Source organism: Anabas testudineus, chromosome 6 (assembly GCF_900324465.2).
Source record: "Anabas testudineus chromosome 6, fAnaTes1.2, whole genome shotgun sequence".
Classification (NCBI taxonomy): domain Eukaryota; kingdom Metazoa; phylum Chordata; class Actinopteri; order Anabantiformes; family Anabantidae; genus Anabas; species Anabas testudineus.
Window position 1 is genome coordinate 4,055,851 of NC_046615.1, and position 23,258 is coordinate 4,079,108.

Here is a 23,258-nt window from a genome sequence, read left to right on the forward strand (position 1 = left end):
CCACCCCCTGTCCTCCTCAGACACACACATTGCAGGCTGAGAGCGTGGAGGGAAAAGAGGGCTACTCCTCCTCACGCCTCCACTCCTCTGTCTCCATTCACAGAGAAAGCTCTGAGCAGAACCCTCAGTCCTCCTTCAATGGACTCCATCTCTCTGAGCCAAGCACGCTGTTACTGCTGTGGTGGGTGGAAACTGAAGATCCCAGCTGATCACTGTGCTTAATTCCTCTTTTCTTCTTCTTCTTCTCCTCGTGCTGCTGCTGAGAAACTTAGACTGCTGACTTTTCTGTGTCGCCATGAACTTCTGTTGGACTTAAGGAGTCTCCAGAGCAGCCGTGTGGTGTCGTAAACAACTGATGGGCAGCGACTGAGTCAAAGACTGGTGAAAGACAAGAAGCCGCTCTCTTTACAGTGAGAGGAAAGACGACTCTGTAGCCTGTCAAGGATTTTGAGGGTGGTGGCTGTTTTGGGTCGCCCACATCCTCAGACAGGGAGGTAGACAGGTAGAAATATACGAGGAGGCACATCAAATTTAAAAATAGCGTTTGTTTTTCCTCCTCTCCTACCCTGGACCACGATGGGTTCAGACGTACGTGACCTGAACTCCCTCCTACCCCCGGTCCCGGCGGGCCCCAGCCCCGGCTGCCCAGCCCTACCCGTCAGCACGGCCCCTCAGTGGGCTCCTGTGCTGGACTTCCACACCGCCGCCTCCCCTTATCCCTCCTTGGCTGCACCCCACACCTCCTTGGGGCCACACTCTTTCATCAAACAGGAGCCCAGCTGGGGGACCACCGGTGACCCTCACCACCATGACACTGACCCTCACTGTGGGCTCAGCGCCTTTACTGTCCACTTCTCGGGGCAGTTTACGGGCACGGGGGCCTGTAGGTACGGGGCATTCGGGGCACCTCCTGCACCACCACCCAGCCAGGCGCCATCTGTGACCGCACCGCACCACCACCAGCCTCCCAGCAGGATGTTCAGCAACACGCCATACCTGACAAACTGCATGGACACACAGCAGGCAGCCCGCAACCAGACAGGTAGGCCTGGAGCAGAGTGGTGTGTGTGTGTGTTCATCTATTCATCTGTCTAATGTACATGTGAAGCATTAGGGTGGGTATTTCACCTGTATATGTGATATAAAGCAACATTTAAAGTGGCTGATGCGTTGCCTCGACTAGGCCTTAGTTTATGCTCACACTGCGTCACAGAGAATATGATAACCAAGGAGAGAACCCACTAACAGAGCGGTGAGTGTATGTGATGTCAGTAAAAAAGCTGATCCCAATTTAATAACTGCTCAGTTTGGAGGTGGAGATTATTAATTAGTGAGCTTGTGCAACTAAATCTAAAGATAATTAGGATTTAATTTTGTCTTCATGATCATTCTGTGGTATTTTTTATATTGTTATTTTAATATTTAAACCTATATTATTTTGTTTTGTTTTTTCCCCCAGTACAGATGTAATGCTAATGATCACACATGTTTATATTCAGTTCATTCTAAACTCAGGACTTTATAATTAAGCTCTTTTTACAGTGAAGAGATATGAACAACAGGGCTAAGAGAAGTGTTGTTAATCAGATTCTACAGGTATCTCTGTTAAAATACATCACAATAAAACGGCAACAGCTGATTAAAAGTGTACTAAAGAAGCAGCTCTACCAAAACTTCAGATAAAGACATACTGCATCTAAAAAATCCGCAATTTTATTTGTGTACCGGAAAAAATACAACAAATTCATACTGTTAATTAAATTTACTAAGAATAAATGCATATTATTTAGCTCTTTTCAAGTCATCATCAGTTGAACTGCAGCACTGCTACAGTCGTTGGACTTTTCATTTACTCTGTTCTTTTGCTGAATACATAATAAACAAACATACACTAAGAATATAATTAATACCTTCAATAATAATATTGAAGGTATTAATTATAATAATATTGAGCAGTGAGTACATTGTGTCAGGCGCGTTAACCTGCTGCGTATTCAACCCCCTGTGTTTTTTTTTTTGTGTAGGATAATGAAACTGTTAGTGGTTACCCACCAGATGAATTAGTAATAACATGCTTATCAAGCAGATAATTTAGGAATAACATGATAATCAAAGAGCTGGGCTGACCTCTAACCTGTCGTATCTGCCACCCCTCCCCCCCCTGCTGTGGCTGGATGAGCAGAGACAAACAAACTAACAGAAGGACTCAGGTCACACAGTAGAGCTGATAGCAGAGCAGGGTCACCCAGGGAACATCACGTCACCACCAAACTCCCTCAAGGAGGAATATTTCTAAATGTAAAAAAGCGACTGGATAGTGTAGTGGTAACATCGGGGTTTGAATCCTGGCCCTACCTCCAGTAGTGGTCTTTAGGCAAGACCTCCTTACGCTTACCCTGCCTTTGTCTTGTACCTCGCACCCTTGTAAGTCACTTGAGATAAAAGCGGCTGTCAAATGACCAAATGTAAAACATGTTAAATGTCACTGCATTAACAAAAGAATCATGGATGCTAATTTCAGAGAAAGCTCGTTTTTCTTTTTTCAGTTTGTTAACATGTCTGTGTATAGTGTACAGTATGTATGTTTATCAGTAAGCTGTTTCAGCAGCACGGCATGATAACCTGCTAACATGCAGCTTTTATTAAAATCATCATAAAGAAAACTGAGTAAAAATGATGTTAGAAATGCTGAAGCAGTGTTTGACAATCATCAAAATTGAGTGCATGAAAAGTATATTATATATACATAAATAAACTATCAACATGAAACATAAAATAAGCATGAGATAAAACAAGACATTAAAACGTTTTTCCTAATGGGAATTGATAAGTTTGAAAATCTTCTCATATCTCAACAGCAGCAATTAGAGTTTGTGAGAAAGTTTAAAGAAAAAGGCTGGGAGTATTGAATACAAACTGATACATGGGTTGTCACATCAGTGCTGGACTTCAAGGCAAACGCATCACATTACACACACACATACACACACACACACACACGGAGGAGTCAGACAGAGGTGAGTGGAAGATAAATGGAGAAGTTTAATGAGTCCTCCTCACACACAGAGTCACAGAGGAAAGTCAGTGAAAGTGCTGTATTTTAATTATTGAAGCATGCATGTGAGCATGAGACTAAGTGTGTGCTTGTGCTTGTGCTTGTGCCCGTGCGTGTGGGCGATTTATGAGATTGTGTTGTGCCCTTTAGGTCAGCCTGAGTCATGAGTCACGTCTGGTTTGGAGTGTCAGGCACAGATCTGGGTCTGCTCCGAACAACCTCGTGTGTGAACGAGGGTGTTTTCTGTAGAGCGGGTACCATCCGGGTACGGGTTTAAGATCTGGTACACGTCAATACAAACTGGTCTTACTTTTGTTTTTTAGGGAATCCTTTTCTTTGCTTTTTTAATTTCAAAATAAAATATACTGAAAAATATGAAGTTGCTCATAAGATTTTTTCTTGCATTATTATATCAATTTGTTTTTAAAATAAGAAATCTATAAAAAACTCATGGAATTAAAATTGAATTTGTATGTTGGCAGGTGATTATTTCAAAAAGTCTCTCAAATCTTAATTAAGAAAAAATTGTGACTCAGTGACCTGATGAGACTGTTGACACACTTTTTTCAGTTTTTTATGTGTGTGTGTGTGTGTGTGTGTGTGTGTGTGTGTGTGTTTGTGACTTGAATATGCTCAATAATCGTTCTCATAAACACAATTGCATTAACTAAAAAAAAAAACAACTAAATATAGGTTTTTCACATATACTGGTTGTATTGGGTGATAACAGCACCTTCGAATTAAGAGGAAAATTAAATAAATCTGAATGAGATCTAAATAAAAAAAAACTACAAAAATAGGTAGTGATTAAAGAAGTTAAAAAAGTAATTACTGACCACATACTTCATCATTTGAAAGTAAACCTCATGCGCGTGAACATGTGCTGCCACTGTGTGCTAAAGGTTTCATTTTGTGTCTTACAGGATACAGCACGGTTGCATTCGATGGAGCCGGTAATTACGGTCACACTCCTACGCACCACAGCTCACAGTTCTCCAACCACTCCTTTAAACACGAGGACGCTTTAACTCAGCAGAACGCCATCGGTGAGCGTGTGTGTGTGTCTGAGTACACCAACACTATACAGTTTCAACCTCTGACTGCATGCATTCAATTGCGTGCAAGATAAAGAGATTAATTCCAATGTGTTCTTTTAATTTGAACAACTGTAATGGTTGTATGGGTGATAACAGCGCCTTATTAATATGAGGAAAATGACATGTCAGCAGTGACCTCACCTGTCACAGGTTTAAATCATGAATGTGTTTTACAAACTTACTGTAACTTCAATAGTTTATGAATATCTGGGCTGATTTTTCTCTCATGTAAGTGAATATACCTTTTTCAGATACAATTCTTTTTTTTTTTTGTCTTTACTGCCAAAGGATTAACTGCAAAAACAGTGAGGCCAAGAAAAAGACATTTCATGTATTCAAACTTCATGGTCATGATACATTTTACACCTTCTCCAGCTGAACCTACATAAGAACTACATGTGCTACTTCACTCTAACTTTGGACGGTGTTCAGGGAACGTGAGATTAAGAAAATATGAGTTTTTCAGCTTTTTGCTCCATTATAATTAAGAAAATAAACTTTATGTTGATTTTTGACATTTAATTATTGTGGGTCCATATTTCTTTAGTGGTTTCAGTATTGAAATCAATACAGTGCATGAATTTACAATGTGATCCATTTAAATATGTTCATTTAAAAGTAGCTTAGTCAGATGTAATGTGGATTCTGCTAAACTGAAAAGTTTATAACAGTTACAACACTCTGCTGAGCTAGTTAGCTTTAGCATAACTTAGCTGGTTTTTGCTCCTTTATGGATTTAGTCATTGCCTCATTTAGTTATATGGAACAACAAAGTGAATTATGAAGGTATTTGTTTATTTATTTATTTATTTTCAATTACAGACAATGATGAGGTAGAAATACACAACTAGTAATGTTTTAGGTAATGCTAGCTCGTAGCTTTTTCATGAGTTAGCTGCAAAATTTCACTGAATTTGCACATTTCTACGGTGCGAAAATTTTTTAAACAGCAAAACTAGGACAGTGTTGACTGAATACAGCTTTCCCCAAACCACAGTGGCATAAAGTGGTTTTAAATGTCACGCTAAGTTTTTCACAGAAGTCCTACAAATGGCCCTGGCTGTACCTGCATTAGGGGGTTTCCTGTAGCGTAATCCAACTCCTCCTGCAAAAGGGAAAAGACGCATTTCATCCACAATAATTCGCTTGTCTATTTTTATATCTTTCCAGTAGTGACTTTAGTTTGAAAAAAAATCTATTTTACTAAGAACAAAAGCAGATCCTCATATATTTCAAGCGGCGTGCACAGCTGCGTCTGCATGGCGGCTCCGTGGCCCTCACCCAGGGAGTGTCTTGTCCCTTGTTCTGACATCTCCGCAGTGACCTCGCCTGTCAGACGTATAAATCAGCCACATCCTGATTTACTAACTCCCTCGTTTCCCCTCTTCTTTCATCCACCCACCGATCCTTTTAATCCCACCTCTGTGCATGTTGTTGGTAAATATTTAAATGTATGTGCTCGATGAAGCCGCCGCTGTAAATTTCTGCCGGCTGTTTTACGGCAAAGATAACTGGGAGAATGGAAGCTGAGAGGGATTTTTGGAATGTGGAAAAATGTCGAGGGAGCCATTCGGCAGACGGCTGCACAGAAAGAGAAACAAAAAGCTAAGGGTCTTTATTTGTAGATGAACTTAGGAGAAGTGGAGAAAAATAGGAGAGGGCAGAGTTCAAAAGAGATCCGATAAGGAGGACATTTTAAATTCAACCTCTCCCCTGAGTGAGTCATGGATGGGTTCACCTTCATCTTCACACTATGGGTGCATACACAGGTACAAATGCATGTGCATGTATATTGTGTAGCTTAATTTAGTGTCTGGCTGTATCTGTGCACCACAGGTGAGCAGCAGTATGTACCTCCTGTACCTCCTCCTGTCTATGGATGTCACACACCTTCAGAGAGCTGTACAGGCAGCCAGGCCCTGCTGCTGAGAAATCCATACAACAGGTAACACACACACACACACACACACACACAGTAACCCACAGTGTACATGCTCATGCTCTCTACAAAGTCTATTTTTACAATGAACAAACAACTAAAGCTGGAAGTGTTTCACAAACCATTGTTGGTTGTTCTGTGTCAAACTGCAGTAATTCAGTGAAACGTAGCGGGATGCAGTTTGGAACAGGATGTGCACCTTCTGACAGGTCTGCCTGCCATAGTGGCTTCCTTTCTGGTCTTGTTCTCCGTCCTCTGGGTGATTCTTTTTTTTTTTTGAAATGCTAATTTAACCTTGAGTAGTGTTTTCTCCCTGAAGAGAAGAAGTTGCTTTCCAATGCATGCTGCACCTAAAACAGTCATGGTGCCACTGAAGGAAGTAAAGTAACAGTCGCAGGAAGTTCTAGAGTTCAGGAAGGTAGGTTAGTTTACGGAGGAAAAATATTTTGAATATTTGGTTTATTTTTAATTTGCTCCTTGGACACATGACAGACTTTACAATAAAACCATTCCGTTTTCTAAATAGGACTCAGCTGTTTCTGGCTTATGAACAAAAAGTACTTTCCAGAAAAATAGGACTTTTTATTTAGAGAAATATTATAAGTACAGCAGTCAACATTTTCTATTTATTTCAATTATGGAGAGAAAAAAGCCTGAAGACTGCTTCTCATTTAGTGGAATTACACTAAGCTGTGCTTCAGTAGATAAATGGCTGGAAAGCTACACGTCAGAAATGTTTCCACTCAACAAATAGCTGAGAGAAACCACAGCTATAACAAAGCTTCTTTATTTTTTAATGAAACCCCTGATGGGTCAATCTATTCTTGTCACTCATGAGAAGTCACTTGGCTCCTGTTTGGAAAGTTTGATTGTAGATCTTTTTCCCAGCAGACAGTTGGACTTGTTACAGTAGGAAAAGCACAGGTGTGACTAATAACATCAATGACGTATGTGTCTTGACAGGGTCACAATGAGTCACTCAAACTGAGGCACATAGATAAATTTCATTGCCATTGTTAATTTTGTCTTGAAAATGATCATATTATTGATTTATTATATTAAAAGCACTCACTTCTACAAATTCACCTCTAAGTACTCTATTTAAAAAAGCTATTATTTTCTGCTTTAATGTTGGTCTAGGTCTACTTGTTAAATATTACGCAGAGAAACATAAAAATACAAGTGGTTAAAGTGTGAGTTCCAAAATATACTCGACTGTCTGCCACACAGGAACGATTCATGATGACCTGCTCACTTCCAACCACACCTCGTCTTAACCTTTATCAACTCCTCTCTTCCTCTCTGCTCCTCCCACACACCACAGATTCCTAAGATGTATTGCTCCGTTTCTAGTATGAACCTTATAACCAACTTGTGACCATTGCATACATTTTGTAGACAAACCAGGACACACAACGACATCTAATGCATCTGCAAAATGTTCAGCTGTGATGACTTGAGTTAATAATAATTCTCGGCTGCAGAGTAGCCACAGAGCACCTGCCTGCTCGAGCTGCTTTGTTCATCTTAGTTTTACACAATGATCTCAAATAATGTAGATTAGTCCTATCATCACGTGAGACAGCACATTTTAATCCACATGCTTCTTCTGTGTGGTATTAAAGCTAAATGTCACATGTAAACACTTCTAACCTGTCTGTGTGAAACTGCTCCGCTGCAGTGAACCTGTTCATGCCTTTCAGAAACAAATTTGTAGCTCTTACACAGGTTTTAATAACCCTGCTCAGACTGTAATAAACTGGATGGGTCCACCTCCTCTTGGTGCACTCTCCTAACTGTTTGCTTGTTGTTATGTTTCTAAATGAAACATTCTTGACATGCTGCTGTGGTTTCCATCGATAAGGGGACCGAAGGAGTCCTCTAGATGGAAAACCACAGCAGGGATGGATACTAAAGTTTCAGTGTGTGTGTGTTTGTATGAGAGAGAGAGAGAAAGATGAGGACCCTCAGTCTTTGTCATAAACATAACTGCTATCTGCTCAGCACACACACACACACACACACACACACACAGTACATGCATACAAACACACACTTGGCTGGGAAAGCTCATGAGTTGAGTCGGTTGTCTAATCTCGCAGCCTGGTACCAAACGGACTGTATTTACTCTGTGTGCCGTCAGCTCGGCCTGCTGGAGCAGCATGACGTCTTATTATTCTATAGCGAGAGAGACAGACACATACACACCAGCTAACACACGGTGCGTCTTATCAAAGCAAGGAACTGTAACAGAGTGGAGTGGACAGACACACTATATTGTGAAAAGCTGCTGTGATCTGTCAGATGATCATTTCTTTTAGTGTTTTCAAGGTTAACATTTTGACAAATGTCGCTAATATTAATATTACTGTACCATAATAGGCATAACTTGTGCTTCTAAATATGAAAAATCACAGTAAAATATCAATCTTAAACCAAAGGGTGACTAAAGATCAGTTTGTAGGGCAGTAGCCCATGAACTTCACGTTTAGTAGTGGTCTGCTGGCTCCTCCACATGGGCCTTACCCCAGAACATGTTTCCGTTTTCTTTCAGCCCATGGGACACGAGCTCAGACCCGGATGACTCGGCTGCGATTCTGCACAGAATTGATTGATTCCTCCTTGTGTAATAGAGCTTATGATAGCATGACGGTTTGTCATGCAGTGCCGACTAGAACAGCGGAGTCCCTGAAACCTTTTGTTGTTAAACTAAATATTCATTTTGAACTGATGCATAATTCTTTCATGAAGTTTGGCTCCAATTGGTGAGCCATGACCAATCAGGACACCAAGTTCAGAATCATCCAGTGCCTGTGCCTGTGTTTTGCCTCGGTTCCACCTTTTTCAGACAAATAAAGCTTCTGGCAAGTTGACAAATCACATTTTTAGTTTTTATTGAATTTTAGAAAAAGTCCCAACCTTTCTTTTAATGTTTTGCATTTATATAATGCATTTCTACCTCATTTTTGCTTAAAGCACTCTACATTGCTTCTTGCTCATCCTTTCACACTCACTGATGGCAGAACTGCGGCTGACCTGACTTGGGGTTTGGTGGGGCATGACAGGACCCGACTGCCCTACCTCCTGAGCCACAGCTGCCTCTACCCTTTCACTTTTACACTTTCTTTGGAACCTTACTGGAGAAATGTGCTCCCGTTCTTGTTGGTTCATCCGTGGTAACTATCATTTGTTGTGCTAAACAATCCATTTAGTTTTTTTTTTCAGAGCACTTGGGCAGGAAAGATATACTCCACCAGGCACTGGGTGTTTAGGGCAGTAAATTAGGACAGAGAACGTTCATTAAATGAATGAACTCATGGCTAAATCAGTGATGTGTTCCATCAGTTAGCAAAAGAGAAGGAAAGCAGAATCTTATTTATTTAAAAATGTCATGGATCAGTACTTTAAATCTTATGCTCAGCCTCCATTCCAACAATATTTCAGCAGAAATACCATTTGTGCTCTGTTGGCTGCACGCCCTCGCTATACTGTAAAGTAATAGCTGCGTAATGAGCAGGGTACCAGGCACCACTTCTACCCAGTCCAGGCTGCAGGTGGTGTTAGGGGGTGAGAGCTATAAATCCGCTGTGTGATAGGGGGTGTGTGCATGTGTGTGTGTGTGTGTGTGTGCACATGTTTGTGGTCTGAATAATGTGTTTAATGAAAGTTGGCTAGAGAGAATTAAGCTTTCTTGGTGTCTGTATGAGGTGCATTCTTATACGTGTGTGTGTGTGTGTGAGTGTCGCACTTCTATTGAGGACAACAAAAGGCGACAACCCTGTCGTGGTAAATGACAGTCCACTACTCAGCTCATGAGCTTCTCTTCTACGTTTTGTTTTTCCTCCACAGCGGAGAAAATTTATATCAAATGACCTCTCAGTTGGAGTGTGTGGCATGGAACCCTGTCAATACACTGGCATCCACCTTAAAGAGGTAGGAACTCATCCATCGCTTTTTTAACCAGCAGCAGTCGGTCAGGTGTATGTTAGGGAAAAGAGGTTTCACGCTAGAGAGTGAACAGACAAGCAATAACAATAAACTCAAGCTGATTTTCCTATTAGAATTTAGTAAAAATGAAGAAACTCTTGATTAAAATAAACAATGAGGAATATCCCAATACAAAATGTCCAAAGTACAAAATAATTGATAACACATAAAAGATAACCTGTGCAAGTACAGGGAGTACTTTAAAGTGCTTATTATGTTCAAATGGTACTTAATTTATTTCTAAGTGCATTACTACTCACGTATTGCACTCACGTATAATACTTGACTAAATGTGCATAGATACTTTTCATTACTGCCACATACTGTACTGTAGAATAAACAAACCCTTTTTTAAGACCCACTACAAGTAGAAACCTGTATAGAAAGTCAAAGTTGATCCTCTCTTTGCCATAAAATGCACATTAGACCTGTGAACAGTACTTTATTCACTGGAGAACATGTTGAAATCACACTGGCACCAGACAAAAAGTCGTTAGGATGCCAGAGTGATGGTGATTTATAAACATGGTGGCCATGAATATCACATCAGTCTGGCCAGGTTTTTATAAATGTTGCTCTGACAGGAAGATGGATGACCCATTAGGCTGATAAGCAACAATAAAATAGAAATGAGTATCCAACTTTGGACTACTAAAATGTTTGTCTTCATACTCGGGATGATGCTAGAGTTTAGTGTTTAGTCCTGGCAACACAGAGTGTACTGAGTTTTTAAAAAAGATGCAATAAATAAGGATTGAGGAGTTTCAAAGACATTCTTGGTGTCTTGTTCTCAAACATTCAGTTGACATAGGCAGCATGGCGTCCAAGTTCTCTTGTCCATCTTCTTCTGACTGCTCTGAAAAGAGCAGAAATACATTGCATCCAAAATAATCACTGAAGTATCATCGTCCATTGTTTGAAGAAAAAGAAATCTGCAGTATGTACTGTACTGTATGTCACTGTGACCTGCGTAGCTGCATGCTGGTCAGCGTCTGTGTCAGCTCACAAATACCTTCCTGCTCCCAGCCAACAGGCATTCATCATAGTTAACACATTGTATGTGTGTGTGTGTGCGGGTGTGTGTGTATGTGTGTGTATGTGTGTTTGTAACGTGCTCAAAGAAGGAATGTCTGTTTTCTGGGAGGTGTTGCCGCTTTGTGAAGAATATAGTGCACCCGTGTGCTGTATGTAAAGTTGTGGTTGGTGAGATCGGTGGAAAATTGGCGATGGTGTTTCGCTGTCGTGCTCAGATGGGACTGAGCTGCTGTTTCTCGCTCAGTCTGTCTCTAACTGTATGTTCACTGTCAATGAAGGGGAGAGGCTGAAGGGAGAGGAGGTGTGAGGGAGTAGCAAGGATGAGGAGGAAGAGAAGGGAAGGCAACATAAGGATGAGGGAGTGGGTAGAGATAAAGAGGAATGGGCCGAGGAGTGGGAGATGAGGAAGAGGAAGTGTAGGGGAGTTGAGCTTAGAGAGGAAGAGCAGATAGGCACCGTTCCTAATGTTAACACTAAACACGGAGGCTCACATCACCTGCTGCAGAGGCAGCTCTGTGGAGAGTGGCACACGGGATGATTCCATTTGTACTTTACTGATTCTGATCTTAGCTACTTTTATTATAATTATTTATAATATTTTATTATTAGAAATAATGCTTTTTCACACTTTCCATGTTTGTTTTCTTGTTACAGTGAGATGAACTGTTTTTATACACTTGACTGCAGACTTATTATCCAGTAAACATTTTAGAAAATATTTATGGCATAAATAATAAACAGAACTAAATCTAACATTATACCCAGTACCTGCTTAGTTTAGCTTAGCTAGCCTGGTTTTCTCACTAGGTCTGCAGAGTAGCACATCCAAACTCACTTATTGACATGCTGTATGTTGTTTCTTCAACCTATTCAAAAAGTGAAGTTCAAAAAAAAGTTGGGCTTTATGGGTGGGTTTTGTTTCAGTGCTAATTTGCTGCTGAATACAGCCTAAAGCATTAAATTCTGTTTCTTCAGGGGTGTATAGTTATGTGTTTTGAGCATTTACTAAAAACTAACATAAGTAAAAAGATTTATGAATGAATGAATTTAAGTACAGGAACATATAGTATGATTAACAATGTCTACCACTGATGGAGTCTTAACGTCTCTACTCCCATACAAGGGAGAAGTGAAGCAGACAAAGAGCACCTTATGACCGTATGCTGTATATTCCATCACAGGATGCAAACTCCCATCCTCCTCATTTGCTTCGACAGACTAAAATATACCACATTTCATAGACTAGAGCATTTGGTTTGACTGTGTCTTATCATAAGCAGATAGGAGAGGAAACAGTGGCAGCTGTGTCAGACACAGAATGTTTTGTTCTTCTCGTCAACACAAGCTAAGAGATGTGTGTCATACACAGTTATGAAATCATTAGTCTAACTAGTCAAATATCAGATCACGGAAACAATTGGTACAGGACTTTTAGTTGAAAGCTAATTCAATCATTTTTATACCATTAATAGGATTTTTTTTTAAACCCCATACCAAATAGTTCCTGGTTTCAACCTCACAAATATGAGGTTTTACCTCACTTATCAAGTGATTCACTGAAAAACACAAATGTGAACTCATATCTTAGATAAGTAATAAGTTCAGGATTCATCCTCTGGGAACCGTGAATATTTATACCTAATTTTTAAACCGAGTAACAGCTGTTGAAAACCTTTAGTGGACTGCTGTCCTTTAAACCGGCGCTAAAATGGCAAAAAATACTCCCTAGCACCACAGTGTAACACTGTGGAGACGACCTCTACAGCTCTGTGATTTTATGAAGCGATCTACATGTGTCTGATATCATTTGGAATATAATCAAATTAAACTTCTAGAAGTATTTAATACAAACGTACACATACAGTAAACAAACAGAGATGCAGGCCCACATAAAAACAGGGTTCAATTTCAAATCTGTACATCACATTTCTAGTCAGCCTGTGTTTTGCACTGTGTGTTGTATGTGACAAGGTGAATGTGTTTGAATAATGATTCCTTTGACTGTATTGTACATGCACACAGCACGTTCAGTCAAACAGCAGTTCATGCTTTATGTATTGAATTGTACCAGTGTTTGTTACACTGTACAGATGTGTACTATTGAATCATGCTTCTGTTTCTTGATCTGATTTTCATTCGTGCTATAACTAAAACTTCCCCTGTTGTTATTTTGGAGCTGGCTTGTTTTGATTCTATTCTTGGAGCGAACATGGCTGTGAGACAGCTGTTGAAAACTGTGTTAAAGCTTTGAATTACTATGTCAGTTTCCTCTCTGTTATTTTACTGTAAGAGCCTGAATGAATCACTGTCACCACTCCTCTCTCTTTCTGTGATGGCAGCCATGCAGCGGGCTACGACAGTGACCCCAGCACCCCCATGGTGTACAGCTGCAGCACGCAGTACCGCATACACACACATGGAGTCTTCAGGGGCATACAGGTAGGAGTCACACTGAAAATGATGAGGTACACACCTGTGAAAACCTGTGGTCAGCATAACAAAGAGTGGAAACCTGACAGTAAATGACAGTAACAAAGACATATTTCTAATGTATTTGTTAATTACTGGAGTGAAGGAGAACAGTAGTGGAGACCTTTACTGCAATGACGAGGCTATGTGAATAGAAAATCCTGATATGTAGCTGGGCCAAAAATGTAACACACACACACAAACACACACACACACACACACACACACACACACACACACACACACACACACACACACACACACACACACATACACAAATGCCTACACATGCACATGTCCAGAAAAACATATTGCAGACACCATTTTTTTTTTTATTTTAAGACAGGCCCAAAAACCAAGAGGAATCATTTTCCACAAGTCCATTAGGAGTGCAGACACACACACACACACACACACACACACACACACAGGGGTACAACGGGTAAAGATACAGTTTCCATGCAAGGATCAGCATGTTAATAAATCATTAAATTTTAATTATTGTCTGTCAGTGGCTCTAAAAGACAGGCAGCAGAGACTCTCCAGACCTGCTCTCAGTCCACAGCGGAGCTTTTTTTTTCTGAGGCTTGTTTCATCATTTATTCTGCTCCTTCTCTCTTCTGTTCGTAGAAATGGCTTACACAAAAACACACATAAGAGGTCTGGCTCAGTACAGAAGAACAAACAAACTCTCACTTTTTCTGTTATAATTTAAGAGCTGCTAAGAAATAACATATTTGCTCTATATTTTTATCATAAGAATCACACTAATTCTGCGTTAATGCCAAAGGAAATACAGCTCACAGCCATTAGATGTCGTTTTTCATTCACTACCTTTTCAACTTTCAGTATTGTAGTAATACAAATTATTTTACAGCTTGTTGAAAAGAGAATTATCAAGAATTACAGAACAGAACAAAGTTCATAATATCACTTTTCATAAGTCAGTCAGGTTTGTTCATCTCTTTAAATGATTGCTGAAGACCGGCATGCTGGACTCGCTGTCACTGTCCAGAGTGGGAACTGCCAGTGGTCCTTTGAGTACCCACGGTTGTAATTTACAGCACGTATCAATATCAGTTAACTGTACTACTTACAACTGAGCTGACCCCTCAGTGTGTCAAACCACTGTGGAAGTGAAGAGCAGATGGCTGCCGAAGGTGAGAAGAACAGGAGTGTGTGGCAGTGTGTGCTGTTATTCCTCTCCAGCAGTGTCTGCAGTGAGAGGTGTAATGGGACGCTCTAGAAGAGGGTCTGTCTAAAAGGCGTGACTAATGGCTCCCTTTGGGCTGCAGTCAGTATGGGGTCATTTTACTGCTAATTCACTGCTGATGAATATATGAGCATTTCATTATATAACGATGAACACATGCAATTATTTACACACAGGACAGATTTAATTGTCTGTTTTCTAAATTACAGTTCACTGGTGCAATTATTGACGTCCAGGGAGAGCTTTACTTAATTCTATCTTGACTGATAGAACTGAATTGAAATAAAAGTGTTTGGTATGTGTATATGTGTGTGTGCGCAGGATGTAAGGCGGGTGCCGAGCATCGCTCCGGCCATTGTGCGGTCAGAAAGCAGCGAGAAGCGTCCGTTCATGTGTGCCTACCCAGGATGCAACAAACGCTACTTCAAGCTGTCTCATCTGCAGATGCACAGTCGCAAACACACAGGTGAAACCATCGACCAACTGAGAGATGTGCTTTAATATAAACGACAGCGCTGTTGTTAGGGACTCATTTCCCAGAAGCACAGTGACTGTCACCAACAACTTTCCTTCAGCTTTGGGAGCACAAACATTTTCGAGCGGTGTTTGCATTGACCTCAGTTTGCTACTGTACCATAATTTGCTTTTGCCAAAAATACTTCCTGTTTTTAAAATAAAGCTGACACCACAGCAATCCTTCATAGTGATTTTCACCATATTCCAAAAAGAAACACTGATGCTGTACTTGTGCAACATTTCTACCTTTCATCTAACATGAAATACATTTAGTTAAACTAAACTGCTGCTGATCAATCATCAGTATTTCTCTTAGGTTTTATACATTTATACATTTTGCTCTTTAATGACAAAAACAAGCTAAGAGCAGAGGCATATTTTAATACAGGGGAGAGGGAACTTAAATACCTATAATATGGATGGACTAGAACCATGGAAAGCAAGTTAAAAATCTGTGAAGTCGCTGTAATACATTATCTTATAGTCTTACAATTAAAGACAATGGTAACTATTATGTGTGTATGTTAGCTATGATATCATCATAGAAATAACTTCTAATTAATTTTGGTTTAACCCTCCATGTCCTTCCTCTTGTCTTTGTCCAGGGGAGAAGCCCTATCAGTGTGATTTCACAGACTGTGGCCGGAGTTTTTCTCGCTCTGACCAGCTCAAACGGCACCAGAGGAGACACACAGGTTTGACCCGTTAACTCACTCTGTGTCTCTCTCTCTCTCTCTCTTTATTATTTTCCGTTTTCTTTGTTCTCTCCACTTGCTCTCCATCTGCTGTTCGCATGACAGCCATTTTGTGGACGATGTCTTTTGAAGTGCACAGTTTGTATTGTGTGTACGGTGGTGCATTACGGTGACCCTCTCATCAGATGAAGTGACTAAAGGCTGGCTAAACTTTGGAATGGCTTCCCTGCAAACCTCTGCTCTACTGTATTTTTCTATCTCCCTCTCTGTCTGTGTATGTATGTGTGTATGCGTGATGTTGAACATGTGTTTTCTGTATGTGTATGTGTGTGTGTGTGGACTTGGGGCTGTGTGTGCATGCATATTGTATACGTGTTTAGGAGTTAAACCCTTCCAATGCGAGACGTGTCAGAGAAAGTTCTCTCGGTCTGACCACCTTAAGACACACACCCGGACTCATACAGGTAAAACAAGTGCGTAAACTTTTATTTTTCCATTTCTACCTCATCCATTAGATGTTTACCAGGCCAGAAGTCATTTTATAACATAGTATTTAAACGTCAGCCTGTATTTATTGTTGCTTAACTTGTGCTACAATTAAAGACATACATATAATAATCTATAGAAAGTTCAATTAATCTTCCAATACAGCGTACGATCAGAACAGCATTCTAATATTTCTTTCATTTCAAATCCCTCCTGCCCTAATTCTCCTCCCCACTCCTCCTCATTGCTGCACCATCCTTCTTCATGTCTCTTTCGATCCACCCTCTGTCCATCCATCCCGCCTCTCTCAGGTGAGAAACCATTTAACTGCCGGTGGCCAAACTGTCAGAAGAAATTTGCCCGGAGTGATGAGCTGGTGCGACACCACAACATGCACCAGAGGAACCTCACCAAGCTCCAGCTGGCCATCTGAACCTGTGCCGAGCGCAGGTGTAAACGGAAACACCTGGGTGACATCTGCTTGTATGTTCTGTCTCTGGCTAAGCCGGATCCCACTTATCCGCTTTCACCTGCTAAACCAGCATCTGTGAGGTCCACTGGAGTCTGAATAGGTCACTGAGACAAGTTAACCGTATGTAGATATCAATTCAACTTGTAAAGGTCATGAACAATTCGGACATCTGTGCATTAAATATGGCGTCTGTGACTGGGAGGATGTAGAGTTTAAAGGATAGAGGTGGCATGTTTATATGTGTGTATACAGATCTCATGAAAACACCACAATGTTAAATTAGTTGACCAGCATTTAAAAAAAAAAGTGCACTGGCCAAGCAATTAGATGAAAACACATTCCTGGTAGATAACTTCATATCTCCTGTGTTTACCCAGCAGTCACGATGAAACGAATTATTAAAACCTTTCTCCTAATATTATAACCTGCTGTACCTGGAACAACATGCCCTCCCCACAGCAGCCAGTGCAGGGCTGGTTTTCTGCTCTCAATTCTGAATTGATCCCTGTTAAACATGTAAATAATTCAAAACGGGTCATGAACACTGTGGAAATGATGTTTAAACAGATGCAAATACTGCTTTTGTTGGGGACTATTTTCCGGTACGTGAGGAATAAGCTCTGACAGGATGCTTGTGGACACTTGTGGATGCTTGTGTTAGCAGCATCACTTTATTCTTGATTCGGTCTTTTCATGAGATGTGTTGACAACTAGCAGCGCGCACAACATCACCACACTCATCCATTGTAGAAATCCTAAAACTAGTTTTGCACCTGAGTTCTTCCAGGTCTTTCACAATGGAACAAAGAGTTTTCCAGTGAGAAGATTTCCTGCTGGCATAAAAAGCTGTTAGATAGGTCCAGTTAGATGTATAATGACGTTATAAACTCCTCATGACCAGCATCAGTGTTGGTGTCTCTTTCCATCGAGACAGTGCTGAAGAATCAGATAAAATGTCTTAACTACATTTGACTTTGTCATTCGTCCCCAGTTATTGTCTAGTTGTTGTAGTTTGCTCCGCTCATGCTCTTCCAGCTTTGCACCTCTTCAGGTGTTGTAAATATCTTACATTGAACTACTTTGGGACGGCTTATTTATAATCTTATCGTGGACAAAACTTGCTTTCACTGGAACCATGTGAAGGGAGAGCGGTGTCACTGAGCCTCCCTCTCTGCCTGTGTCCACATTATAGTTTTCATACCTACAGGATAAAAGATAACGCTGACTTTCATTTGAAAAGGTCAAATGAAGCGACCCCCTGCTTGTGGTTTTCGCATAAAATACACATTGAAAACCCAATTATGCCTTCATGGTTGTATTTAAAAAGCTGAACTTTTCCTTCTCCTAGCAGTGCGCTGCACTCTTGGAGCTAAATGGTCTCATGTCTGTGTGGTGTGTAAATATTGCTGGACTCTGGCAGTGTTTTAGACACTGTGAGCTCTAAAATATGTCTGCTGGGTCACACTGGCTCTGTGGCCGAGACGTTATGGTCAAGATGTAAATAATACTTCTTCACCATGGGAACTGAACTCTTTCCATGGGGGAAACCATGTAACTGATATATTTTCGACTTTCTTTGGATGGATCTGGGAACTGTTTATACTTCATTTTTTGATGTGTATTAATATTTGAGTCATAAAACAGCAAATGTCGGTGAAACATTTTGTACTCCAAAGTGTGAGATTATTGAAGATCCTCTCTGTGTAAACGTGCTGTGAGTGTTTTGATACAGAACCAGTTTGTCTCTGGTGTCTTTATTTATTTGCTTCTGCATTTCTTTGTTTGTTTGGTTTTTAAATAACATGTCAACATTCATTTATTAGTCAGTTATGGATCATTCGCATTATAACGCTCACAAGCAGGTGACATAAAATACAGATTCCAATGTAAAATCGGGGAGATACTAGTGGACTCACTACAACATATTTCCGTCATCATGAGGATGTTTTACTGTTACATGTGAAATATGAAACTGAACTTTAAACGTTTCACATAATACAGGGGTAAGATAAAAGTCTTGTTAAAACATATGTGTAAATACTTACTCATCACCAGTGTATCAGATGACCTTGACCTGTGTTTCCTCTCATAATTCACAGCAGGCGGGGGGGGGGGGGGGGGGGATGGGGGTGGGGGGGTTCAGTACAGTATATCTTGCCCTGCTTGAGAGCAAAACGGCATTTTTTAATTTCAATAACTGAATTAAACATCATCTGGGAGCAGGTTTGCGACTGTTCAGAACGTTAAGATCCTTGTGTACACGCTCTAATAGGCACAAAGAGTTGCACAATCAGCACACACACACACACACACACACACACACACACACACACACACTGTACAACACCATCAACTTTCCTCTCTTTATCTCTCACCAGATTCCTCATTGCATTCCTTGGCTCGCCCCTCAGAAAAAAGAAAAAAGAGGGAGCAGTAAAGGCAGATAAAAAAGAACGTGTTTTCTTTCAGCCTCTCTCCAACTTTCTTCCACTCTGTTCTCCTTCATGTGCACGATTACCGTTAGTTAACCTCCATCCAATCCATTGTTTCCTTCTTTCTTTGGATCATCGCTACGGCCTAAAGATTCACGATAGCTTATGAAGAAAAGTAGCAGAAAACAACACACACACATTGATGAAAACAACACACACACATTGATGAAAACAACACACACACACATTGATGAAAACAACACACACACATTGATGAAAACAACACACACACATTGATGAAAACAACACACACACATTGATGAAAACAACACACACACATTGATGAAAACAACACACACACATTGATGAAAACAACACACACACATTGATGAAAACAACACACACACATTGATGAAAACAACACACACAAATTGATGAAAACAACACACACACATTGATGAAAACAACACACACACATTGATGAAAACAACACACACACATTGATGAAAACAACAGTTTGCAGCTTCCGTCACCGTTGTATTTATGGAGAGGGGAAGAGAAAGGAGCAGAGCAGCAAACAGAGACATATGAAGGCAGAGATGGATAAAGACAGATATAGCCGTGTTTCTTTAGTGAACTTTTATCATAAGTTTAGCCAAAGTGTTAGTGTAAATCAGACAATGTGTCCGATTCCCTCTGTGGAAATCCCCTGAAACTCCCCAGGGCTTTTGTGCTATATCTCAGCTGTCGGACAGGGCCTATATCTCTCATCTCTCTCTGTTTCTTTGCTCTGTGTGTGTGTGTGTGTGTGTGTGTGTTTTGGGGTTTCATGTCTGCCTTGCTTCATGCCGCTAAAGGCCCTTTGAAGCAAGATAGCTGGTCAGTGTAACTGTAGTGTTGGCCACTTTCAGTAGTCACATTAGTCATTGTATCTAAATGTTCTACTTAGTGCAGATAGAGGAACATGGATTAAGCTTCTTGCAAAGTACTGAGGAAAAAAAAACACATACTGTGGAGCACAACATACAGTGCATCATTTTTTACAATTCAGCCAACCATAAAAGGTCTGTACTGGGTTCCTCAGCTTAGCTCGGCCATTCACAAAAGTCCAGTATAAAGTAAAGAATGAGCCTGACAACCATGAACACTGATGGAGATACAAACGCAGCCTCACTTGAGATGTTACGAGTTTTATTATTCTACTCTAGTTTGGTCTCACAGATCAAACAGTGATCACCTTCCAGCACAGTCGCTGTTTGCAGCAGCACAACTATCTTCTTACTCCTTAACCATTTGAAGAGACACTTTGAGTTTGGTGAGCTCAGGTCATTCTCAGTAGAGCTCATCACATCTTCAGTCCAAGAGAAGAGCCAATCAGAAGAGCTCAAAACATCCCGTCGCTGTCCTAACTGTGTTGTCACATATCTAAGGACCTGAATGTTGGTCGTCGGGACTGATAGGACCAAGCTGGAATGAGTCTGTTCATCAAGCAGGTGATAAAGATTCTAGTCTCTGAAGATCCTGTTGCAGCCAAACTGCTCTTTAAGCTGTTAAAGCTGTTTAAACATGTTTAATATTTACAACCCACATTGGTGACCGATGACATCACATCCAAGGCAGACATACCTCATCTCACCTTCCCAGTAAATAAACCTGTACCTGTAATTAACCTCTTGTTCTTCATATTACAAGAAAGAAATAAAACGACTATATTAATTTGCTTTATAGTTCATTTTTCATAGCGTGGTTACCACACTTCTCCAGGTCTCTCTGTAGCTTTAAACTCTAAACTGTCCACACTGTCACCCAGCAGATACAGCAAACTAAAATAAACTCCAGAGTTTGAGTCCGATGATAATACAGAATTGAGAAATAGTTATTTCTGTGGAGGAAGAAAGAAAAATAAAAAAGACAGACCCCGATAAACAGATAAACTACAACAGAGAGAGAGAGAGAGAAGAAACTGGAGGAAAGAGGACAAGAAGAAGAAGAAGAAGAAGAAACCTCCTCTGCGGTCATGTTGTTCTGGGATCTGTTGAAGCAGAGATGATACTGGGGATGTATAGGTCCTGGTACTGCTCAGCACAACTCATTACCCTGAAGCTGAGTACACACACACACACACACACACAGTGCTGGAAGTGCTCAGTGCAGTTTGTTTCTCATACGGCTGCATTCCTTCACTTACTGTCAAACACTCATGTTGCTTCACTGGGATAAAAAACGTCTGACACGAGTGCAAGAGAAGCGCTGAGCAAACAAAAATGTGATTTTTGTAACGATGATTTGAAAAACCTTGTCTTAGCATCTTTAGCATGACTCACATTATTAAAGGATGATTGACAGCCTCTACCAGCAGCTCATCTCTGTGTTTTACATTTTGCTCCACCATAGGATTTGGAGGGAAATCTGTTTTATTGCTCCAAACAGGAAGTAGGTGATGTTCCTCCAGCCCACACTGAGCTAAAGCTCTGACAGCTTCTGGCAACGGAAGATGAAAAGAGTGAGAGGTGGAGGGAAGAATCGCTTCCAACATGGTTATCCTCGCCAGGAGAGCCAGGAGAACAACAGGAGAACTCCAATCTCTGGGGTCGACCGGATAAAACAAGAATCTTCTAGTATTTATTTTAAAACTGCTGCACATGTCAGCACAAGTGTCCAGCGGTACATATGAAAAGAATCAACTCAAACCTACAAAAAACTACCAACAAACAAAACCACAATATCCACTCAACTATATCCAAATAAAAGTGCAAAAATAATAAGAGAGGAAAGACACAATATGAGTAGGAAATATGATGTCAACCCACACTCCTCCATTTATTTATTGATTTATTTGACAATAGTTAGATAATGTAGCTTTATTAAATGCAAATCCAAATACTATAAAATACAGTAAATACATAATGAAACATGTCTGTGCTATATCAGATAAATTAGTTATTTTTTATGGCTCCATAAGTTTAGAGTTTATAAATTGCACATATATAATTTATGTAAATGAACGATAAACATGTTGAAAAGCTGCTCATGATAAACGTCCATGTCAGTTCATTAGAAAACTTATTTTATTTATACCACAGCAGGAAGTCTGTTCACTTTACATACACATCGTATCTACTACATTTCACTGATAGTTTAGTATCCAAACTTATAGACTTTATATTATAACTTTACATTTCACATGGTTTCTATTCAGTCTTCAAGCCCCATAACAAAACATTCTACATCTGCATAAACAGAAAACAGATCCTATGGTGAAATGAATCAGGTTTTAAGAGGGAACTGCAGATCAGACTTGTTTGTGTGTGATTAAAACAGCTTTAGAGCGATGGATCCTCTTCCTAAGATATGCTGAAAATCATAAAAAGCGGCTTCTATTTAATGCACAAAGTTTACAGCCGAGTCGTTGAGCTGTCAATCAAACGCACTCTGCACACTCTCTCACAGCCCTGAGGAACGGTCTCATCGGTCAAACTAATTCAAATCACCTGCAGAAGTAGAGAAGTGGACTCATTCGAACTGTTTCACAACAGAGCATCCTCTCTGCCTGATCCTACACACTCATCATCTGTGACTTTACACTCAAGCTGACGCCTACTTCACTCTGACAGAAGTAAGAAAACAGAGAAGAGTCCACTTTGAGGGTCACGTGAGCAGCTGTGTTGATGCATCGCAGCGGTCGGAGAGGCTCAGACACTTTAAAGATGTTTTTAAAATCATATACACACACCTACACCTGCCTGGTCCTCTCACCTGGGATTTGTTTCCTCACCCTGTGTGTGACAGAGCAGAGGCAGCAGAGAGGTTAGTGTCAGTATTATCCTGTCTCTGTGATGTCGTCTACAACCCTCCCTGCTGC

At 40.5% G+C, this 23,258-nt stretch overlaps 1 protein-coding gene across 5 annotated transcripts; it reads left to right on the top strand.

Annotated features, from left to right (window-relative positions):
* Nucleotides 1–91: 91 nt before the first annotated feature.
* On the top strand, nt 92–19,030 carry wt1a (WT1 transcription factor a). 5 transcript variants are annotated; one of them, XM_026366622.1, is made up of 9 exons: nt 92–1,042; nt 3,979–4,101; nt 5,989–6,097; nt 9,941–10,024; nt 13,453–13,552; nt 15,117–15,261; nt 15,917–16,006; nt 16,387–16,479; nt 16,804–19,030. In XM_026366622.1, exons 1-9 carry the CDS (start codon nt 577–579, stop codon nt 16,923–16,925), a joined length of 1,332 nt encoding a protein of 443 aa, XP_026222407.1. In that variant the 5' UTR covers nt 92–576; the 3' UTR covers nt 16,926–19,030. The 5 variants fall into 5 exon arrangements, with proteins under 5 accessions (XP_026222407.1, XP_026222408.1, XP_026222404.1 ...); XM_026366623.1 differs by having other exon boundaries at nt 16,387–16,470; XM_026366619.1 differs by lacking the exon at nt 9,941–10,024 and having other exon boundaries at nt 16,804–19,029.
* Nucleotides 19,031–23,258: the final 4,228 nt, after the last annotated feature.